Source organism: Mustelus asterias, chromosome 14 (genome assembly GCF_964213995.1).
Source record: "Mustelus asterias chromosome 14, sMusAst1.hap1.1, whole genome shotgun sequence".
Taxonomy (NCBI): Eukaryota; Metazoa; Chordata; class Chondrichthyes; order Carcharhiniformes; family Triakidae; genus Mustelus; species Mustelus asterias.
Window position 1 is genome coordinate 69887435 of NC_135814.1, and position 24578 is coordinate 69912012.

At 40.5% G+C, this 24578-nt stretch overlaps 1 protein-coding gene across 1 annotated transcript in view; it reads left to right on the forward strand.

Moving 5' to 3' along the window:
* LOC144503764 (NGFI-A-binding protein 1-like) overlaps positions 1 to 13634 on the forward strand; it is a 38088-nt gene extending 24454 nt beyond the window's left edge. Inside the window, exons 6-8 of the mRNA XM_078228606.1 lie at positions 5461 to 5626; positions 9608 to 9760; positions 11515 to 13634. Coding sequence (XP_078084732.1) covers positions 5461 to 5626; positions 9608 to 9760; positions 11515 to 11621 — 426 coding nt within the window. The 3' untranslated portion in view covers positions 11622 to 13634. The remainder of the gene's footprint in view (positions 1 to 5460; positions 5627 to 9607; positions 9761 to 11514) is intronic.
* The last annotated feature ends 10944 nt before the right edge of the window (positions 13635 to 24578 follow it).

Consider the following 24578-nt stretch of genomic DNA (forward strand, 5'->3'; position numbering starts at 1 on the left):
TACCCTCCATCATAAAGTCAGAAGTAGGGATGTTCATCTTTTCCGATGACTTAGTTACTTAAGCAGTTCATGTCAGCATGCAGCCATGGACAATATTCAAGCTTGGGCAAGTAACATTAATGTCACACATGCCAGGCAATGACCATCTCCGACAATACAGAATCTAACCACCCCCCTTAATATTCAGTGGGTTTACCATTGAATCCTCCATCAACATCCCTGGAGGGGTATCATTGACCAAAAACTGAACTGGACCAGCCATATAAATGTGGCTACAAAGCAAGTCAGAAGCTGGAAATTCTGAAGCGAGTAACTGACCACCTGTCCCTTGAGCCTGTCCACCATCCACAAGGCACAAGTCAAGAGTAAGAGGGAATACTCTACTTGCCTGGATGAGTGTAGCTCCTACAATGCTCAAGAAGCTTGACACCATTCAGGACAAAGGAACCTGTTTGGTTGACACCCCATTTACAAACACTTACTTCCTCCACTACCAACTCCCAGTGGTAGCAGTGTATACCACCTACAAGCTTTGTAGCTACCGTAACAGCTTTGTGGTGTACCTACACCAGATATGCAAAAGTAAGCTGGCCAGAATTGTCAACACTGCAGATAAAAGCATTAGTAGACAGCAGGCACAGCTCGTTAACCTATTTAACAAAGCAGGAAAGAGGAAAGCTCAAGCCATCAGTGGTGATCACTCACTCTTTTTGTCTACAACTTGAAAGGCTGCCTTTGGACCAGTGCTTTAGAAGGCTATTTGCAGGAATAATCTGTTCAAGAGGTCTTCTGTTCCCAGTGCTAAAAGCTTACTAACTAACATATAAACTCAACCTGCTGATTTTATTTAACTGCATTAAGTAGAGTGCAATGTGTGGTGTTTGTATGGTATGGATGTATGTTATATATGCACAAATGTATGAATGTCGCTATAAATGAAATGTTCACTGTTTTTAAACTAATGACTGTACGATTGTTATACTGGAGTTGAAGCCAAAGACAAATTTCCACTTTTGTGTGGACAATAAAGTTCTATTCTATTCTAGACTGCAGCAGTTCAAAGAACAGCCCACCACTACCTTCTTGAGGGCGATTAGGGATGCCAATGATACCAAAATTGATGTATGGCGAAATGAGCTAACAGAATGGGCAGACATGTGAAAGAATCCTAATAGAGAAATGTGAGGTGACTAGAGTGGGGCAATATATTCTTAAAGGCAGATTCTAAAGTGTGGCCTAACTGCCAGTGCCCACATCCCATGAAAGAATTTTTTTAAAGTGATTCAGTTTGTTAGGAATGAGTGGGCAATATATACATATTAAATGGTACCATTTTAAAGGTGGCCCAAAAATAGGAAGTTCACACTATAAGTTCACAAGTTCTTGAAAGTAGCATGGCAATTGGTGGATAGGGTCATAGCCTCCTTGTGTGCTCTAATGACTATCAGCCCATCGAGTCCATGCCGTCTCTCTGTAGAGCTGTTCAGTCAATCCCATTGTCCCATTCTTCCCACAACCATGCCAGCTTGCTTTTGTCAAGTACCTATTCAAGTTTCTTTTGAATAATTTTTTGAACTCAGTTGGCAGCGAGTCCCCGGTCATTACTACAGACAGCTTAAATAAGTTCTCCCTCACATCTTCCCTGCCCTTGTATCATCAACCAATGGGAACAACTTTTTTCTTTGTGTACCTCATCAAAAGCTGGGATCTTGTACATCTCTATATGATATCTCCTCCTTTTGCTTGAAGGAGAAAATTCCCAGCTTCTCCAACCTAATCTTGTTGTTAAATTTCTTCATTCCTGGAATCGTTCTCTTAAATCCCATCTCTTTCCTAATGACCCATCCTTTTTGAAGTTTGGTGACAGAACTTGGTGCAATATGCTAGTTGTGGCCTAACCAGAGCATTATAAAGATTTAGCATAATGTTCTACTTTTCTTCTCTATACCTTCGTACGAAATCCAAAATCCCATATGCTTTGCAAACTGCTCTCAATATGTCCGACCACCTTCAAAAGTCTATGCATGTGAACCCCAGAAGTGCCTCTGCCTTGTGCATGCTTTAGAACTGTGCCACTATATTGTCACTTTCTATCCCTTCTGTCAAAATGCACCATCTCTCACTTCACTATTAAATTCCATCTGCCACTTTCTACCCATTCTGTTAGCATATTTATGCCCTGTTGGTATCATTCCACACCTCCAAGTTTGGAATTATCAGCAAATTTTGACGTTTTGCTCACGTTCTAATAGTCCAAGTCATTTTTATTTATAACAAGCAAGCAGTGATCTGAGCACTGACCCTTCAGGGACATGGCTGTCTATCATCCTTCAGTCTGAAAAACAACCATTTACCATGACTCACTGTTTTGTGTCCTTAGCCAGTGTTTTATCCAGGCTGACACTGACTCCCCTATTCCATGAGCCTGAATTTTGTTAAACAGCCTTTCAGGTAGTACTTGTGAAATTCAGCTTTCTTAAAATCAATATAGATAATAGTCACTGCATTCCCTTTATCCAGCAAAAAATATCTTTCGTTAGTCAAGCATTGTGTGTGTGCCACAAATCTGTGCTGGCTCTCCTTATTTAACTGTAACTTCTCAAAAGTGCATTTTCCCTGATTATTGTTTCTAAAACCTTACAAACCACTGATGTTAAACTGATTAGCCTGCTGTTATTAGAAGCTCCCTTATGCCTTTTCTTAAAAGGGCCTTGAAAAGGAGAAGGCTGTTGTATAAAGGCATGGAATAATTGGAAGCATAAGAGTACAATAGAACGATAGTCATTACAGCACAGGAGACAACAATTTGGCCCCAGCCCTAGCAAGGAAGTTATGCTAATCATTTAGAAAGCATGGGCAGGACCCCAGCTGCAGCGTTGTCAAAATTTGAGCCCCACACAGGGAAGGATGTAAAGACTTAAAAAGGGTGCAGAGGAGATTTACTGAAAAGTTCAGGGATAAAAGATTTTAGTTACGTAGAGAGACTAGAGAGATTCTGGTTGTTTGCTTTAGTGCAGAGTAGGTTAGGGAAAAGTTTTTAAGGGGAAGTACTTTGATGTAGAGAAACAGTTTCCTGTGGCAGGAGGATTGGTACTAGTGGATGGATTTAAGATAATTGGCAAAAGAACCAGAGGTGATGAGAGGAAACAGTGAATTTTTGTGATACATTACTTGGAGAGGTGGAAGCAGCTTCAGTAGTAACTCTCAAAAGGGATTTAGATAAATACTCAATGGTGGAAAACTTTCCACTTCATATGGACAGAGGCAGTGATAGGTCTAAGCTCTTTCAAAAGAACCTGAACATGCCGAATGGCCTTGAATATCTGTGCTATTCTAGGGTTCTGACAGTGTAGCTGCTGACTGGTTGTAAAGAGGCATGTAAAAGCAGGTAGGAATGCCCCATCTTGTATGATGTGTTTTTTTTTTGCCTGGTGCCCTAAACACCACTGAGTTTGATCTCTCTGTGGTTGAACCTGTATAATCATTACATGGATTATATCAGGGTTATGTACAGAATTGCTATCTAGAATCTCAATCTGAAAATAGGAATGGGAAAAAACTGATGTGCCCATGGTGAACCGGAATATTTGCTTCTTGTATTATTTGAGAGTTGGTGATGATAAATGTTGTTTGCTCATCAGAGGAGCTGAGCAACAAATAAGTGTTAATTACTCAATGTTTTGCTAAATCAACAATACATCTAAATGGAAGAAATCAGTGGACAATTCTGAATTAACATTCATTATCTGTTGACCTGCAATGGAAGGCTATTAAGGACAATGTCTATTTATATTACTATAATTGTTTTCTTTTCAAATTTATTGTCCAAAAAGATCAATTAAAAATTGTGCTGTATTGCATCATTAAGCAGAAAGTACTTTATGAATATTTTCTATCTAATATTATAGAGCAGCTGTGTGCCAGATAAGTGGTTTTAAAAAAAATCCTTATCTGCACCTGATTTGTGAAGACCTTCAATTTAGTTGCACAATTTATAATTTGAAAATCATTTTGATTAATTGGATAATTCAATGGGCCTGTAACCACCACAAAGTACTGGAAACTTAACAGGTCAAGCAGAAAAACAGAGCCAAAGTTTTAGATCAATGATCATCGTGAGGCCAAAAATTACTGACCTGAAATATTGGCTTGAACGTTTGCTCCTAAGGTGGGTAGTGTAGGAGTGAAATTTCCTGCCTTACCGCACCAAGCCTGCACCCCCACCCCCCACCAGGCAAGATCTTCATGCTTTTGGTGGGGGGGTGGAATGGATTTGGGTCTGCTGCTCACCCCCAGGATGCAGATCAAGGACAGACATGGGCTGTCAGCTGCTAAGGCGGACTGTTTAAAAGGATGCTTCGGTTCCCTGGGACCGCTTCCCAGTTGTTTCATTAAATTTTAGACCCTCTAACCATCACGCCTTCCGACTTCCCATGCTCCATCTAACCCTGCAATGAGCTTTATCTTAGAAGTTCTACAGATCTTACCGACCCTTCCAAGAGGATTTATGACTACTCTAAAAGTTCATGGCTCCCATACTGCAGGTTGAGGCCCTTGCCTCAGTGAATATGGGGTCTGTTTGAACTCAACACTGAGTTTGTGTTTCCCTCCTGTGTGTCACACTCAGCCCCCTTTGCCTTACCTGAAAATGTGATTTACTGTAAATGGGGGCAGGAGATCTAGATCCAGGTCCCCATCAACCTTTTTAAAAGCTCACGGTGTTGGGATCAAATCCAGGCCATTAACTCTGTTTCTCTCTCCACGCTGCCTGATGTAGTTTAACATATTCTGCTTTTATTTTATATTTCCAGCATCTGTAGCACTTTCTTTTGTATTAGTAACCCAGTTTGATTCAAGATATTTTATTTTGATATTTCCTAAATTAAGTCTTAAAGCCAGTACTAAATTGGCCAGGATTTTGGTGGATGATTCAGCAAGCAGATGTATGGGGGAGTAGTTTGCACCCCAAAAATTCATTGGTCTCCTAGAAAACGTCCAGGTTGCAGTATGCCTCCTGCCATTTTGATGAGTTGAAAAAAAATCAGCATGTAGTAGCCTTGCTTGGATCAGGTCTTAGATTTACAAATACAAATAAGGAGTCTTGCGTCAATCTGAGGTCTGCCGGATCTATAGGCCGTAAGAAGAAAATGCAAGGAAGTTTTTTTAAAATATATTTAACTGAATGTAAGCCAGAAGGAACAGCTTTAACAGTCTAAAAGAAGATAATAAATCTGTTGTTGTGGATTATTTCATTTAAAAATGTTTAACATTACATATTTTGGGCACTAGAAATTTCGGCACTTGAGGGAGGGAAATAGGTTTCAAATAGCATTTTGATCAAATTGAGAGAGTCAATTAAGATGCTCCTTCAGTGATGTGGATGATTTTACTTTTTAAAGCAATGCTGCTCAGAAATCAAAGGGGATATATTAAAATATCCTACCACTTTGTTTATTTCAGATTCAACTTGAAGCAATAGCAGCTAAATACATAATGCTTGTGCGTGAGCAAACAGGTCAGGATATGTTACAAGTGTCTGAGAGACATCCGTCTGCCACAGTTTGCAGGCTGTATTCTGATGAGCAGAATTCCAGAAGCCCTCCTGCAGAGACCATGGATGGACAAGGTACAAAACCTAATTGGCATGCATAATGCATATGCTGGTTAATATTAAACTGCACACGTGGTCAAGTAGAAAAATTATTGCATTTTCTAGCACAGAACCAGATGTACTTTGATTTTACTCAGTAACCCAACATTTTATTCAGAAAGAATAACTAATTTTAAAGCTATGGCACGATATTGGAGCTGGAATTAATTTTGTGTAGCATCAGACTTGAGTGAACCAGATTCTAGCCCAAGTCTAATCTCTGATCCAAATTTATCAGGTGATATTTGTGATAGATGGATCCAATGTGGCATCAGCTCTAAATGAGATATGGAGGAGCGCGCTACATTCATTTATGCCTAATGTGTAGACATATCCTATACCATTAATCTGTCTAACAGGAATCCTGTGGTCTCTCGGCAGGCTTTTCTTTTTATCATTCAGTTTAGTGTGAATTCAATGTCAGGTACACTTTAAATAAAGTAGAATAATTTCTCAGTGCAATGCTGGAAACAATTTTGATTGTAAACTAAGTTAGATCCAGTTCAACAGGCTGTGCAATTGCACAAAGCACTGGGATTACTTTATGTAGACGGAAGGGAAAGAAAATAACAGCCATTTTGCATGTGTTTCCTCGTTGGCATTTTAAAAATGAGAAGAGAAGATGAAATGAAACCTCAGATCATGTAAATACTCGGCCTTGTGCATAAAATAGTTCAATTGTTTTTGGACTACCAAAATTTGTTCACCGCTGTATTATTTAGGATTAGTTAAACTGGAAACCACTTTTAAATGGCCAGCCCATAAGTTGACAGGTTCAGTGTATTTTACAGAACCTGATAGCTTTTCACAGCTTCAACTCTAAAACTACCATTTAAGCCTCTGACGAGCATAATATTTTAGTACCCACGCCATCTCAGAAAGTGGGCTGACAGCTTGGCCTTGTAGCTGAATGGCTCAGTTGCATCTTCCGCTCCAAAACCCACCTGCTGCTACATGAGTTCTTCCTGGGTGTGCCATTGTGTCCTTCTGCTCCATCTTGAACATGCTGTGTTCACTATGACATCCATTAGTTTCTCTTCCAAAGAATCAATTCGTTTCCTTTTGAAGAAATGAGTCTCATCTCCTCCTTTTCCTGGCAATCATCTTGTACAGTTTTTTTTTGGGTTGATCAGACTCTTTCCTGTCCCACTTTCCTCTTCAGCTCTGCCCTCCTAACTCCAGTGAGTCTTTTTTTATTCATTCGTGGGACATTGGTGTCGCTGGCTGGCCAGCATTTATTGCCCATCCCTAGTTGCCCTTGGAGGGCAGTTGAGAGTCAGCCACATTGCTGTGGCTCTGGAGTCACACGTAGGTCAAACCAGATAAGGTTGGCAGATTTCCTTCCCTAAAGGACATTAGTGAACCAGATGGGTTTTTCCAACAATCAACAATGATTTCATGGCCATGTGTAGATTCTTAATTCCAGATTTTTTTAATATATTGAATTCAAATTCCACCATCTGCCTTTGTGGGATTCGAACCTGGGTCCCCAGAATATTAACTGAGTTTCTGGATTAATAGTCTAGCGATAATACCGCTAAGTCATCGCCTCTGCAATCTCTAACTACCAATTTGTTCCGTGTCGAGAAAACTCACTCCAAATGAACAAAGCCTTCCACATCTATATCCTCACTTTAAATACATCTCTTGATATTCTAGTTCTGCTGAAATTTGACTCACGAATGGTGACTCCTTTCCCCTCTCCACTAAAGTTGCACCCTATATATTCTATCGTGACCTTGGTGCAACTCTGCCAAGTCTCAATATTGATTTTTGTCCTATTCCTTCAAGATCTATTTCTTCATTAAGCACTGACTGGTCTATCTATGATCACCATCCATATTTTCTTGTCCATTTCCAACCCACCTATTAATCCCCAGCTCCCTTTTAACGCACTCGAATTCAACTCCTTTCCTTTGACTGTCTTTGGCCTCCTATGACACTGGTATTCAGGTATCTCTAAAAGCTTTCTTGGATATCCTTGTCCCTCCACTAAGTCATTTGTGATTGTTGACCTCTATGGTTCACCTACTATAGTCCAAAGATTTGCAAGTTATGAGGATTAGCCATTGTAAATGTATGGGGTTGCGGGGGTGGTAGGCCTAGGTAAGATGCTCTTCCAGAGAATCAGTGCAGACCTGATGGCTGAATGGCTTTCTTCTGCACTCTAGGGATTCTATAGTTGTCCTCTTCATACTTTAAGACTGGGGAGGGGGACTGCAGATCCATGTGCACATGGTGCATGACTTGCCTGTTCTGTCTAAAACCAGTTTTGTCGTGACCATCATGCACCATACCACATCTATCCTCTCCACAGCTAACGCCGTCCTTATTGCTCTTCTTTTCTGCGTTGTGATTGTTCTCTTGACAATGAGCCACTTTCTCTGACTCTATTTTTGCCCTTACCAGTGTTTTGGGGTTTTGTTCTCAAGGTGCTATATAAATGAAATCTGCTGCTGTAGATAGATTGCCTAGTTGCCAATCAAACCCCCTCCCCATCCCCACCAATACAGAATACGTTGCAAGGACCTTTTCCATTTTACTTGTAACAAAGTATTTTTCTTCAATGTCTCCACCCCACAGAAACAGTTATAATTGAGTTGCAGCTGGAGACACAACATTTTAGGAAGATGCACCTAAACAAACCTTCCTCCTATTCCTATACGCATGCTGATGGATAACTAACTGAATTAGAGTGCCAGGCTCCTGAGTTATTTTTGGCATCAGCACGTGTGTGGAACGGACTGCATCAGTGCACTTAAAAGCTTAAAATAAAAAAAAGGCCTTGTATGTGTCAAATGTGAACATTCTAATTACTTTAGCTTTGTGTTCCATCCTCTACTCCCATAATTTCTGTTCGTGAAACAATGAATCTGGACAGCTGGATGAGGTGAGGCAACAGCTGTGGAGAAGCAGAATCAATGGCCAGATTTTCTGCACCCGGCAATGGAGGTGGTCTGCCATTGGCCGGTGGCGGGGTCTTCTGAACCTATCACTGTCAATGGGCTTTCCGTTTTATGCACCAGCCAATGTTGGTGACCCTTGATCAGAACTGTCCTAATGTTAACTCTAGGAAGAAAAGTAGGCCATTCAGCCCCATGAGCTGCCCCATCATTCAGTTAGAACATGGTGGCTCTGCACCTCAGCTTCATTTATCTGCCTTTGCCTCTGTTTCCCTTTTATAATGAAAATCTATCACTTAGTCTTGAAAGTTCAAATTATTTTGGGGGGAAACTTGCACATTTCTACAAACTCTGCTTCCTGTATGGTTTGGCTCTATTTTAAGATCTTGCCCCTTTTTCGTTGATTTCCCCAGTATAGGAGATAGGATAGGTATGGAAAAATATCAAATCATTTAATATTTTAAACCCCTCTGTGGTAAACCACTGTTAGCTTATTGCCTGTGTGTGTGACATGCCTGGACATGCCCCTGCCGGCCCTGCCCGGGACTCCTCCCCCCCCTGGTCCAGGTATAAAGGTGACTGCTCCCCACCCCCTGCCTCAGTCTCTGGACCAGTTCATCGGCATGGGTGTGCTCCAAGTCTTTTGCGAATAAAAGCTTATTTGTTCTTGCATACAAACTAGTCTTTGCTTATTGATGGTGCATCACCCTCCAATCAGATCATTCTTGATCTTCTCCTTGAGATAATTCAAGCTCAAAATAAATAATGGCCAAAATTCTCTGGTCGTTCGCACCCCACTGTTGCTGCCTGTAAAAACAAAAGTTGGCACTCAACCAAATCTCGGTTCACTGCATTGGGACTGGAGAATCCCAGCTGTGGGTGAGGTTGGAGAATCCTGCCCAATGTTTATCTTTCTCTGCACAAGCTGTCTGATCATCTGAGCATTTTATTTTTGATTTCTGGAATCTTTAGCGTTTTAGTTTTGTTAGTTGTTTATGATGTTTGTATCTGAACTAAGTGCTAGTATTTATCTCTGTCAACTTTTTGCCTTCAGCTGAAAAACCACTGAATCTCAGGATCTCTGACCATCAGAGTAGGCAAATAATGCAGCAAATGGTATCAAGAGAAGATCTACAGCTTGCTCAGCAAGTGTCGAATGAATTAAGCAGACTTTATTCAAGCAACCCAAGAGAACCTCATTCTTCAGGTAATGTGAATAAGATGATGGGGCCTGTTAACATAAACATATGAAGTTAAGAAATAGGACTGAATGAACATAAGAAATGGGAACAGAACGAGAGTACAAGCCTGTTGAGCCTGCACCACTATTCAATACAATCCTGGCTGATCTTTAGCGTCCACTCCATTTTCCCTTGATTCCTTGAGAAATCAAAAATCTATCACAGCCTTAAATACATTCAACGATGCAGCATCCACTGGGATAGAGAATCCCAAAGATTCTCAGCCCTTTGAGTGAAGAAATTTCTCCTCTTCACCATTCCAAATGATTGGCCTCTAATGCTGAGACTGTGTCCCTGATTCCTCAGCCAGGAGAAACAACCTCTCTTGTCTCCCCTGTCAAGCCCCTTCAAAATGAGAGTGTAGGATTTTGCTGGTTGTGCATCTTCTTACTTAATAGAGGTACTACTGTTTGTCATGGACAGCTACCAAAATGCCTTGTGCATTTTAATATATATAATTCTTTGACTTGTGCACAAGCATGCAGCCTACTCCCAGACTTTCGATTCCACTTACTCTCTCATTGATTGTTACTGCTTGAAAGTGTAGCAAATGCAAAACAACTTGAGTTTGTGGACCTGCAGACATACGCACCTCACCCACCCCCTGCATCATGAGCTGATTGAGATCAAAACTTTTTCTGAGGCAGTAGATTCTGCACCCTATACATTATGTCCCATAGTCAAAAGTGCTACTGAAGATAGTCTTTTATTATTGCTAAACCTTTTTTTTGAGTGAGGGTTTTGCTCCAATTCCTCATTTTGTGGCATCTTGGGTCTACCTATGGATTGGCTAACTCCTAGGCTGCCTGTATTGGTTAGTATAGAAACCCTACACTGCAGAAAAGGCTATTCGGCCCATCGGGTCTGCACCGACACTATGACAGTATCTTACCTAGGCCTCCTTTCCTCCGACCTGTCCCAGTAACTACACACACTTCCCATGGCTAATCCATCTAACCTACACATCTTGGGACACTAAGGGACAATTTAACGTGGCCAATCCATCTAATCTCCACCTAACCCAGGTCGCTGGAGCTGAGTCAACCGTGCTAACCACTCTACCATCATGCCGCCTTGAGGAGCTCTTAGCACTGTACTCCCAGCCACACCAGTAAATTTGCGAATGAAGCTTTGAATTAACTCCAGTTGCTGTATTTGCCTAATATTAAAAGGCCAGGAAATCAATGCAAGCAATACTTCAATGTAAAAAGTACAGCAATATTTCTTCAATATATATATGTTCAATATATTGAAGAAATGGGACAAATGATAGATCTTTCCACTAACACATTGGATTACTGGGGTATAAGAAAGAGAATTTTAATGCATATAAAAAAGCTGTAGCAATAACCAGTATCTTTAATTCTGCCAAAACTGAATCATCTTCAATATTATCAAGACCAAAGCTACCCGATGAAAATTTAAATTGAGCGCACATTATATAATCGAGATCCCGCTCATTTTATTTGAATTTCTAAAAATAATGGCATAAACAATTTATGTTAATGTAACATTTATGCGCCTTCTATATCTTGTGGTGTGAGGGGGGAGAACGGGGAGTTTTTAAATGTGGTTAAACCGCAAACATTTAAATGTCAGCTTATGGGTAAAAGCGGCGATCAGGATATCTACAGAGATCAAGGTAGTGGTAGCAGATTCCATCTCTTGTATGAAATGTTATCTATTTCCAGACTGCTTAATTTTTTTTTTCATGTAACAGAAAACATAGGAACCTTGAAGGAGTTTTGTCAGACCGTCCTAAATCACACAGAAAAGAAGAATGAAGTATTGAAACCTATCAAAATAGAGCCTGAGGATATTAGATAGCCTTCTCCAAATCTGCCTATTTCTCAAAATGGCATCAGCAAACATCGTGACAAGAGCCTTATGACCAATGTTGCCTCATATCTGTTCCATTATTGTGGTTTCTGTTTTGTCAAAGTTACTGTGGACAATGGGTTTGTTGGTTCAGCAGAAAACTGAATAATTTCTAACCTAATGGTTTCCTTGTTGGCTATGTTCAGTAAAGGCTATAAGAGCAGCTGGTCTTAATGAGGAAACTATTTAATTTTATTTAAGAATTGGTCATGAAGAAAAGAAAACTCTATTGCAAATGTTACCCAGTATTGAAAATAATTAGTAACAATACATTACATGGATTTTTTAATAGCTTAAGATGGATAATGTACTGCTTTTCTCTAGAAACTAGTCTAGCATATAGCTTAATAAACCCTTCTTGGTTGTATACTTTTTTATTTAGATCTAAAGTGGGGTGCAGTACACATGTAATATCTAAGATTATATATGTTTAATATGCTCATTTATCATCAGTAAGGGATGTGGGATGGAATTGGATCAATTAATTGAGCTTTGAATTGGTCTAGTTGAGCTAATCCAATGTAGGCCATAAGGTGATCTCAGTGTAATGAAAGGCAAGGGATGAAATGCACAAAAGGTTGCTCCAAATGTGTATTTTGAGCACAATTGCTAAAATTATCCACATGTATCAGAAGTGGTGCACGTTTGACTAGGTTTATGAGCACTGTGTCCATCCACTTTCTCAAATACAATAAATGTCAAAAAGTTTCATTTCTATTTAGTTCGTTGACAGACTAGATATCAGAAAATTCCCAGATCCCTAATTAAAATTGTGGGGAGGGGAATCAAAGCTTAATTCCTTTCTAATTAAAATATCCTTGCTAATTAGCTATTTCTGTTTATATACACTGTTCATTTATGTTTACTTAATTTTACTTTTGCTGTACAGTTTATACTACCTTTTTTTAAAAGCATTGCTGCATCTCAGTTTTCTTTGGATCTCATGGGGGATGACTGAAATAGTGAACAAAGACTAAAAGAGTTGCATTTGCAACTTTTCTGTTAGAAACAGGAGAAATATGCTGAGATATGAGTCTGCATTAAAGGAGATTTGTAACTGTATCTTTTTGCCTTGTTTTCTGCTTTTTTTTCCTGTTCAGTTTGTCTTCTGTCTGAAGTCATATTGCATTTTGGTTGTGGAGAATTTAACTGATCAAAGCCCAGATATTTTAATCTGGTCACGCAGGCAGCCAAAGCCCTGTAGTACTTCCGCTACAGACAGACCAAGAATCATTATAAATGCAGCATTAAAAAGGCTACAGATAAAAATGCAATAATTATACAAACAATGCTGGTTATTACAGAAGATTCCAACAACTGGTCATGCACTCCTGTCCAAAGTGTGTAATAAATTACTTTGGTAGCTGCATATTACATTTTAGTCAAGTCGAGTATCATTTTATATTACCTGTAGTTAACTGGAGAATAGCTGTAGAGTATTGCTCTGTTGTAGTGGCAGATTAGCTCATAGAGGGAATTGAGAGCAATTCCCTACGGTACAATTCAACTAATTTGAAAACTCTGTATATTGTTGCCATGAAATGTCCTCTTGAACTTCGACCTGTAATGTACTGATGTTGCTATAATAATGTCTTTAATATGTCTTGATCGTTAACCAAAAGTATGTTAGAACATAGTTTAAACTGTGCCTCCCTCATAACCCTATTGATCTTTAAAGTGTTAAACTGTAAAGTGGTGATTGACAGTACACATACTCTAATGTTAATATTAACGTTTCCTTTTGGAATTCAATTTAAAGAACATTACAAGGGTCAGAGGATATCTGGGAGAGTGGTTGATTGTATCCAAGTGGTCTGCACCATTTGAAATTGCTACTTCAGTGGCAAATGGACCAGTGTTAATTATTCTGAATGGTCTGAAAATACAATATTTGATGTTTTGAATAAACACTAATGTATTTAATTTGTTATATAAACATTAAAATATATTTTTGGAGTTCTGATTTGGTGTTCCATGGCTTATTGTTCTTCAGAAACCTAAGGACCTGCCTGAACTACAGTAATGAAATACAGTAATTTTGAAATAGCTTGCATCACTCTTGGCAATGCATTATGTTTGTAATAATTCAGATTAGTTTCCTTTGATGGGAAGATGAAAATTTACAGTTCCGAGATCCTTTATCAATTCCCAACTGAACTACAGTAAAGATTGAATGGAATATAATATAAAACTCTTTCCACTCAGTTACCAGCAATACATCTTAATCTGAGCCTCTGATATGAAGCATAGTTACATCATTATGATGTTTATTGTCAGCCTGGGGTCGCTGTATAAGATTGTCATTTAAATACCACATTTAAGATTTTTTTTTGCCATAGACTTGTATATACTCGGATACATTAGCAAACTCAAAATTCTAACAAAAGCTGACCACTTTTTAAGGGAGAGAAAAAAAAATCTGACCATTCAACAACTAAACTTGGGTCTATGATCAGGACCGCTGAATAAGTTAAATTGACATATAATTCAACATTTTACAAATGTTTTAGTGATCCTATCCTGTAATCAATACCTTTTTCGGGTTTAAAAATCTAGAATAAGAAAGCCTTTTCTGTGACTTATGAAATGAAAACAACTGGTTGCACTGCAATAAACTTGTAACTGAAGCTGAAGGTATACCCCCAATCTTCCATCATTCAGAAGTGCCATTTTGACAGTGAATATAAGCACTGAAAGTATGAGATTTATATCCTACAGAAGTGTGGGCATGCACATATTAACAGGAACTGTTTCAACACAAACATTTGCTGCATTATCCAGATTTAATGTGCTTTGCAGTCAATGGTGTGGCTTGATGTAAGTGGTGTCAACAATGATTCATAACATTTTTGATTTCTGCCAGTACGGAACATGGACTTGTCCGACTGCACAGTTAGTTGTTGCTCTAATGTTCCTGTAAAATGTATGATTGGACACAAGATTGTGACAACACTACTTGCATGCAGAATACTAATTATTTGTTGCATTCCCAGTGTAGCTTAACAATGAAGAATATAAGAGACTCCTTCATCCTGAAGGTTGAAAAAAAAAATTGAAATAGTGAAGAATTCTGCCTGTTTTTGTGCCATGGTGTCTAGGTCGCTGAACTGCACTTAAAAAGAACAAGATTAAAGAGGAAGGGTAAAACAGGCAAATAAAAAAGAATGACCTGAGAACTGCATGGGTGAGCAAAATGAGATAGTTAAAATACAACATTATTTCTCCCAGATCACTGAAAATAAAGGCTAATATGGGTTACGAAAGGCTACTGGTTGATTTGGGCATGATCTCAGCAGGAGCAAAATCCACATACAGCACATGGTACACATGTCTAAAGGAGCTAGCCACAGGCCCTTGAGAAATTAATCTATTGGCCTCAATTGTTATTACCAGTGAGTGGCAAACACTGATCATGACCTCTGAGGCAGGTGTCCTGTTCTGAGAGATGCCAAGATTGGTTGGCTCAGGAACTGGCTAAAATGATTTGGGAGAGTCCTCGGAGCAATGCTTTGTCTCGGCTCCACCATAAGGTGAATGATAAAATGGAACCTTTCCCTTTGTGGATTTTTGGTTTGACTGTGAAGCATCTGAAAAGACTGCCAGCAGCGTGCTGCAGTCATATATAATCTAGTTTTTCAGAGGGGGTCTTAACCTGGTGTGCAACCCATATTTTCATGAACAAATGACCTCTCATCTGTTTGCAATGTGAATCCTGAACACCTATGCAGAAAACAGGCTAGGAATGTGGTGAGTAACTCGCCTCCTGACTCCCCAAAGCCTATCCACCATCTAGAAGACACACAAGTCAGGAGTGTGATGGAATACTCACTTGCCTGGATGGATGGGTGCAGCTCCAACATCACTCGAGAAGCTTGACACCACCCTGGACAAAGCAGCCCGCTTGATTGGTAACACATCCACTCCCTCCACCACTGACGCTCAGTGTACTATCTACATGATGCACTGCACCATTTCAATGTTCCTTAGACAGCATCTTCCAAAGCCATGACTACTTCCATCTGGAAGGACAAAAGCAGCAGGTAAATGGGAATACCACCACCCGCAAGTTCCCCTCCAAGCCACTCATCATCCTGACTTGGAAATATATCGCCGTTCCTTTGCAGTCGCTGGGTCAAAATCCTGGAATTCCCTCCCTAACGACATTGTGGGTCAACCCACAACACATGGACTGCAGTGATTCAAGAAGGCAGCTCACCACCACCTTCTCAAGGGCAACTAGGGATGGGCCATAAATGCTGGCCAGCTAGCGATGCCAGTGAACCAAAAATGAATTAAAAATAGCTTCTACCAATCTGGAAAACATGGCAGATTCCCTTCCCCAGAGGACATTAGTAAACCAGATGGGTTTTTCTGATGATCGACAATGGTTTCACGGTCATAAATAGATTCTTAATTCCAGATATTTTTCATTGAATTCAAATTCCACCATCTGCCATGGTAGGATTCAATCCATGGTCCCCAGAATATTGGCTGAATTTCTGAATTAATAGTCTAGCAATAATACCACTAGGCCATTGACTCCCCCAGACATACTGACGCTTTGCAATGGAGAAGACGTGTCAAAGGCATTTGCAGGGACAAATTGAGATTTTAATGCACAGCTAATCCACAAAATTGAGTGTATAACCCTGAACCTGTTAATTGACAAATATATTTTGTAATATCCCAGACATTTTTACTTGCTATTTCCAGCTTTGTGTGCTATTCCATATCTGTGAAAGTGATTTTAACATCTGCCACGGGATCACATTTTCTAAAATTTCTTCTCTGTATGTGGGTGACACATGCAAGGCTATATTTATTGCCAACTCGGTAAGCTTGAGAGGTTGGTGGTGAGTCACCTCTTGTAGCTCTGGTGATGATGCTCTCAGAATGCTGTTAGGTAGAGAATTACAAATTGTTGACAATGAAGGAGTGGCAAGAATTAACCAAATGAAGGTGGTATGAGACATGGACATGACAATGTCTGGAATGCCATCCATAGAGAACATTTTCTTCAAAGAGGTAATAACAGATTCAGAGGTGAGGCCATGTTACTTTTTCACATTTATTCAGCTGGATTAATAGTCTACTACTGTAAGAAATATTTTCTCTAATGGTCAAAAAAATTCATGCCAAGGCGTTCTGTAGGTCTTGATAGGAAGGAGGAGGGCAGAACTGATTCTTTATGCTCCTGTCTGTGAATGGCTTCAACCACCTGAATGACTTATTTGGTAAAAGGTTGGTGAACTTTTGTGAGCAGGTTGACTTCAACGTCGTCAATGACCACTTTCTCTCCTGCGTTTTGACTTTGCCAACTTCAATATGCAGTTTCAGAGCTATGCAAGTCTTTCTGCTCAATAAAGAGCATTCTTGATTCTTAATAATGTATGATGTTTCAGAAATTTATCTTTGTATTTTAGTGTTGTATCTATCTGGCCTTGAACAGGGTCACTCAGCTCCTGACCTCATTACAGCCTTGGTTCAAACATGGATGAAAGAGCTAAATCCAGAGGTGAGGTGAGAATGATAGCCCTTGACACCAAGACCACATTCAACAGAGTGTGGCATCAAGGAGCCCCAGCAAAACTGGAATCAATGGGTATCAGGGGCAAACTCTCTGCTGATTGGAGTCATATCTGGCACATAGGAAGATGGTTGTGGAGGATCAGTCATCTCAGCTCCAGGACATCCCTGCAGGAGACCATTAGATAGTGTCCGAAGCCCAACCATCTTCAGCTGCTTCATCAATGACCTTCCCTCCGTCGTAAGGTCAGAAGTGGGAATGTTTGTCGATGATTGCACAATGTTCAGCACCATTCATGATCCTCAGATACTGAAATAGTCCATGTTCAAATGCAACAAGATCTGGATAATATCCAGGCTTGGGCTGGCAGGTGGCAAGTAACATTCATGCCACACAAATGCCAGGCAATTACCTTCACCAATAAGAGACATATAACCACCATCCCTTGACATTCAATGGTGTTACTATTACTGAATCCCCCATTGTCAACATCCTTGGGGTTACCATTGACCAGAAACTCAACTGGACTCACCACATAAACAAAGTAGCTACAAGAGCAGGTCACAGGCTAGGAATACTGTGGCGAGTACCTCACTTCCTGACTCCCCAAAGCCTGTCCACCATCTACAAGTCAACAAGTCAGAAGTGTGATGGAACACTCCCCACTTGCCTGGATGGTTGTAGCTCCAACAACATTCAAGAAGTTTGACACTATCCAGAACAAAGCAGCCTGCTTGACACCACATCCACAAACACCCACTCCCTCCACCACCAACGCTCAGTAGCAGCAGTGTGTACTATCTACAAGATGCACTGCACCAATTCACCAAAGATCCTTAGCACTTTCCAACCCCACAACCACTGTCATCTAGAACGGCAAAGGCAGCAGATACATGTGAACACCACCACCTGCAAGTTCCCCTCCAAGCCATTCATCATCGTTCCTTTGCAATTGTTGGGTCAAAATCCTGGAATTGCCTCCCTAATGGCATTGTGGGTCAATCAACAGCACATGGACTGCAGTGTTTCAAGAAGGCAGCTCACCACCACTTTCTCAACTGCAACCAGGGATGGAACATAAAAGCTGGCCAGCCAGTGATGCCCATATCCCATAATGATTTTTAAAAAAATTACCTGCCCCCCCTCCCCCTCCCCCCCGGACCTTGGAGTTGAATAGAGGACAATTGTCATGTCATTTTATTCAGCCATGAAATTCTGTTAGTGCTGAGTTACCAGCTCCTACATCTGACTTGAATTCGGTCAGATGCCCACTTACGTCAATGTCAGCACTCCAATACTGATTTTTATTTTCCTGCATTTCTCCAGGAAGGTGTTTTCCTGGTTGTCCAGGTCTTGGATTTCTTGTTATGTCAACAGATTTTTCCTTCTGTTTGATAAATACAAATTTCCTGGAATAGCAGACCACTTTAAAATGCCCAAGCTTGCCACACCCAAGGCACTGCACAATTCAGGCAGGGCATTCCTCCCATCTGTAGATCTTGCATTTACAGGGCATTAGGCTGGTTGCTACCTTGATCTACTTTTGGTTTTCCAACCCACAAACGGAATGATTTCTTTGGGCAGTTTTTGGGAAATCTCCAACACATCTCTGACAAGAACCTTATTCAACCTCCACTCTTCAGCCTGTCTGACCAGTTGCACCACTTTGCTTAAACATAAAACTTCCTGCCACTGCAAAAAGTCAGAGAGATTCTTATCCAAAATGTCAAAACCTCTGGTCGGATCCTCTATTAGTAGTCCATACTTATAATTCATTAATGAATGAATCAGTCCCTTCACCCTGTTTTTAGAGTCATAGAGACATACAGCACAGAAAAGGCCTTTGGCCCATCGAGTCCGCACCGACAATAACTACCATTAAAGACGAACTAATCCCATTTTCCTGCACTTGTCCCATATCCTTGAATGTTATGATATTTCAACTGCTCATCCAAATATGTTTTAAAGGTTGTAAAGATTCTGGCCTCCACTACCTTCCCAGGCAGTGCATTCCCACCACCCTCTGAGTGAAAAAGCTTTTTCTCAAATCCCCACGGAATCTCCTGCCACCTCACCATAAAATTATGCCCCCTCATGGCTGACCCCTCAACCAAAGGAAACAACTTCTCCCTACTCACCATGTCCATATCCCTCACAGACAGTTTTTGTCTGTGTCAATTACATTTTGCTCTCTCTATGAAAATATTTTTACAAAGCTTGAAAAATGAGTCAAAGGTTTCAATGACATTCTCATAGGAGACTGTCTCTTCATTCACCCCCGTCTGGGCAGCACCTTGACTGCCAAGCTCAGCGCATAACAAAGTGCTAACTTGATCTTTATTCCCTTTACTTGCAAGACCTGAAGCATTGCGGTACAGAGTAAAACATATTTGCCAATGTTGACATTGCTCAGCCTGTCTGGGACCCTCTATATTTTGAAATGATTCTGGTAGGACAAAGCAGTCGTCATTTCACATCCTGGTTTGAGGTTGTCTCTTCCCTCATCGTTTATCCTGCCAGTTGCTGGGCTGGCCTTTTTATTTGGTCGTCTCCAGCGTGGTTGGTGGATTGACCTTGAAGTCCTCTAGGCTCTGCTCTGCATTGTTACTAGGTTTCACTTGAGGCTTCTCCTGTTGTTTTCTACTGATTCTTTGTGGGTATGGTCACTGCTGCCAACATTTATTATTGTGGGTTTATCTCAGGATTTGTTGCCTTCTTGCTCTAGAAGGGATCTTGCAGGAAGCAATGGTCTTGGTTCACAAACATTTATTTCATACTAATTATTTACAATGGTTAAATAAGATCAAGATATAGCTGGAGCTATTCCTTGAGATACTTCACACTCATCTCTCAGTGAGTGACATCATTATAACATAGCTCCTTATGTATAATCTCAGCAGCAATCATTAAAGTTAACCGTTTATCTTTTTTGAAAAATTATTCTTTTATGGAATGATGGGCATCGCTAGCAAGGCTAGCATTTGTGCCCATTCCTAATCACCATTGAACTGAATGGCATGCTAGGCCATTTCAGAGGGCAGTTAAGAGTTAACCACATTACTGTGTAGGCCAGACCAGGTAAGGACGGCAGATTTCTTTCCCTAAAGGACATTAGTGAACCAAATGGGTTTTTACAACAATTGATGGGAGTCGCCATTACTGAGACTGACTTTCAATTCCATATTTATTAATTGAATTTAAATTCCACCAGCTATCGTGGTGGGATTTGACCCCATGAGCCCAGAGCATTAGCCTGGGCCTGATTCCAATACCTCTCACCACCCAGAGTAGCAGAAATCTATTCAATTCAAATTTAGAATTATTAATGTAAGCCTACTTGTGACATTAATAAATAAACTTTAAACTTAATTGAGTGGACAACTACTGCTTTTTGCCAGAGAGAATTCCACACATCTACAATTCTTTATATGAAGGAGTGTCTCCCAACATCGCTCCTGAATGACTTGGCCCGCAATTTAAGGTTATATCTCCTAATTGTTCTAAAAAGCCCACCAGTGGGAGAAGTATCTCTCAATTTACTCTGATCAACTCTTTGCAAAATGCTAAAACCCTCAAATTACCCCATGTCTTTCTACATCTAGAGAATTCAGACCTGGTTTATGTAATCTCCTCATAATCTAACCCTCTGCTAATATTCCAATGAATCTGTACTGCATTCCTTCCGAGGCCTCTCTAGGTGCAGTGCCCAGAACTGTAAACAATGATTTTGTATTAATGCTGAGTCACTGGCAAGGTGGTGCATCAAGATCTCTGGTCTTTGCTTTGGTTCTTTTTTGTTCTCTTGCCAGCATTTTAGCATTTAGTCTTGTAGCTCAGTAGAAATGTCAGTTTGGTATGGTGATACAATTCTCACACCTGAGTCAGAAGGTCATAGGTTTGGGCATATGTTATTTTAGAATCATTTGAAACATTTGTATAAGTGAATCTTGACTGCAGATATACTGTATTTTATTCACAATCCTGACTTTATATATGAACGCTTTCAGCTTCCTTTCCTTACCCAGAAGCGCTGAGGTTCATTGTAGTAACCTTATAAATTTAGATTGATATTCCAATATAGTTCTGAGCGAGTGCTGTATTATTGGAGAACTTGTTGGGTGAAGTGTTAAACCAATGCCCATATGCCTCTTTAGGCAGATTTCATGCCACAGTTTTGAAGAAGAGCAAGGAGTTTTCTTGGTGTATTGTCCAAGATTCATCCTTCAAACAACACCACTACAAACAAATTACATCATTTGTTATTTGTGACCAACTGCATTTGGCTAATTAGTTTTTCAAAAGCAATTCACTGGCTTTGATTAATCCTGAAGATGTGAAAGTGGCTATAAAAATGTAAGTTCTTTCTCCTCTCCCAGGATCTGCTGGAATACCAGCTCTCCTTTAGAACATCAAGACTGACATATGAAGAGAGACTGGATCAACTGGGCTTGTACTCATTGGAATTTAGAAGAATGGGAAGGGATCTCATAGAAGCATATAAAATCCTGATGGGACTGGACAGGCTAGATGTGGGAAGAATGTTGCCGATGTTGAGGAATTCCAGAGTTAGGGGCCACAGTCTAAGAATTGGAGATAAGCCTTTCAGGACTGAGATGAGGAAGAACTTTTTCACTCAGAGAGTTGTGAACCTGTGGAATTCTCTACCACAGAAAGCTGTTGGGGCCAGTTCGTTAGATATGTTCAAGAGGGAGCTGGACATGTCCTTGTGGCTAAAGAGATAAAGGGCATGGAGAGAAAGTGGGAGTGGGATATTGAAAGTGCATGATCAGCCATGATCATATTGAATGGTGGTGCAAGCTCGAAGGGCCCAATAGCCTACTCCTGCACCTATTTTCTATGTCTATGTTTCTATGTCAGTGCTTATTGCTCATCCTTTGACACCGAATGTTAGTGAGCTATTTCACAGTGCAGGGCATCATGGGCATCTGCAGGGCATCTGTATTTCTAGCAAGGATTACTGAATAGTGATCATGAATGGGAATGCTGACAGCTCCTTATCTACAGAACGCTGAGATAAATGTCAATGTTCAACATGAAATCAACTAACTTGGTGAAGTCTGTTTGCTCCTTTTTGCTGGACGAGCAAGAAACACCAGCTAAAAGAACCATCTGTATATTTCTCTCTGCCACTGATGACAGCTCCTGGAAGGGGGAAAGTCACCTCTTTTGGATTATTATGTTCCACGGACAGCGCACCATTAATTTAAATTGTCTTTAGATTTCTCTTGCGAGACTTTAAGTGCAGTGCCTTGAAGTCTGGGGTTGGATCAAAGGAAAGTTCCAATTTTAGATCAACAAGATTATTTTTGTTTCTTTTAACTGCTATTGAAGCAGGTCCACAAACTGCTTTCACACAAAAACAATTCAAAAAGAAGTCCATTCTACGGGGAAGTAGCATTTTGAAGTATTTTTACCTTCAATCTTGTGACAGGAATCTTGTCACAAAGCCTTTGTTTTTATTTGTTTAAGTTTATTTTATTAGTGTCACAAGTAGGCTTACATTAACACTGCAATAAAGTTACTGTGAAAATCCCCTAGTTGCCACACTCTGGTACCTGTTCAGGTACACTGAGGGAGAATTTAGCATGGTCAATGCACCTAACTAGCACATCTTTCGGACTGTGGGAGGAAACCACAGTACCCGGAGGAAACCCATGCAGACACAAGGAGAATATACAGACTCCGCATAGACACTGACCCAAGCTGGGAATCGAACCTGGGTCCCTGGCGCTGTGAGGCAGCAGTGCTAACCACTATGCAACCATGCTGGCTCAAGAGATGTGGATGTCGCTGACAAAGTCAATTTTTTAAAAAATTCTTTCAAATGATGACATTGAGCCTAACAGGCTAGGCTAACATTTCTTGCTCATCCCTAATTGCCCTTGAGAAGGGCAATTGTGGTGAGTTGCCTTCTTAAACCTCTGTGGTCTATGTGATGTAAGTACAGCTACAGTGCTGTTAGAGAGGGAGTTCCAGGAAGTTGACCCAGAAATGGTGATATAGTTCCAAGTCAGGATGGTGAGTGACTTGGAAGTGAACTTGCACGTGGTTGTGTTTGCTGCCCTTGTCCTTCTTGATGGTAGAGGTAATGGGCTAGGAAAATGCCTTCATGAGTTGCTATACTCCATCTTGTAGATGTAGGGTGGGGTTCTCCAGTCTCGTCCGTGGCGGGACCCGTTGCGAGCGAGAATGAAAAATTTGGTGTTCTAACCAAAACTCCATTAACTTTCAGTGGCACAGGAAAATCCCAGCTGCAAACAAAGATGGAAGATTTTGATCGTACAGTCTGCTGCCACTGTGTGTAGGTGTGGAAGGAGTAAATGTTGAAGGTGATGGATTGGGTGCAGTCAAGTGGTCTGCTTGTCCTGGATGCTGTTGAGCTTCTTGATTATAGTTTTTGTCACACTTATCCAGGCAAGTGGAGAGTGTTCCAATGCACAAAAACACAAGAAATATAAGCAGGAGTAGACCCTGGCTCGTCGAGCCTGCTCTGCCATTCAATACAATCATAGCTGATTTTGGGCTTCAACTCCACTTACCTGCCCATTCCTCATATTTCTTGAGAGACCAAAAATCAGTCTATCCTAGCTTTAAACGTATTCGATGATGGCACCTCCATAATATTCTAGAGCAAGAATTTGAGAGTCATAGAGGTTTGCAGCATGGAAACAGGCCCTTTGGCCCAACTTGTCCATGCCGTCCTTTTTTCTTAAACCCCTAAGCTAGTCCCAATTGCCCGCATTTGGCCCATATCCCTCTATATCCATCTTACCCATGTAACTGTCTAAATGTTTTTTAAAAGACAAAATTGTACCCACCTCTACTACTACCTCTGGCAGCTTGTTCCAGACACTCACCACCCTCTGTGTGAAAGAATTGCCCCTCTGGACCCTTTTGTATCTCTCCCCTTTCACCTTAAACCTATGCCCTCTAGTTTTAGACTTCCCTATGCTTGGGAAAAGAAATTGACTATCTAGCTGATCTATGCCCCTCATTATTTTATAGACCTCTAACAGATCACCCCTCAGCCTCCTATGCTCCAGAGAAAGAAGTCCCAGTCTATCCAGCCTCTCCTTATAACTCAAACCATCAAATCCCAGTAGCATCTTAGTAAGTCTTTTCTGCACTCTTTCTAATTTAATAATATCCTTTCTATAATAGGATAACCAGAACTATACACAGTATTCCAAGTGTGGCCTTACCAATGTTTTGTACAACTTCAACAAGACATCCCAACTCCTGTATTCAATGTTCTGACCGATGAAACCAAGCATGCTGAATGCCTTTTTCACCATTCTGTCCACCTGTGACTCCACTTTCAAGGAGCTATGAACCTGCACCCCTACATCTCTTTGTTC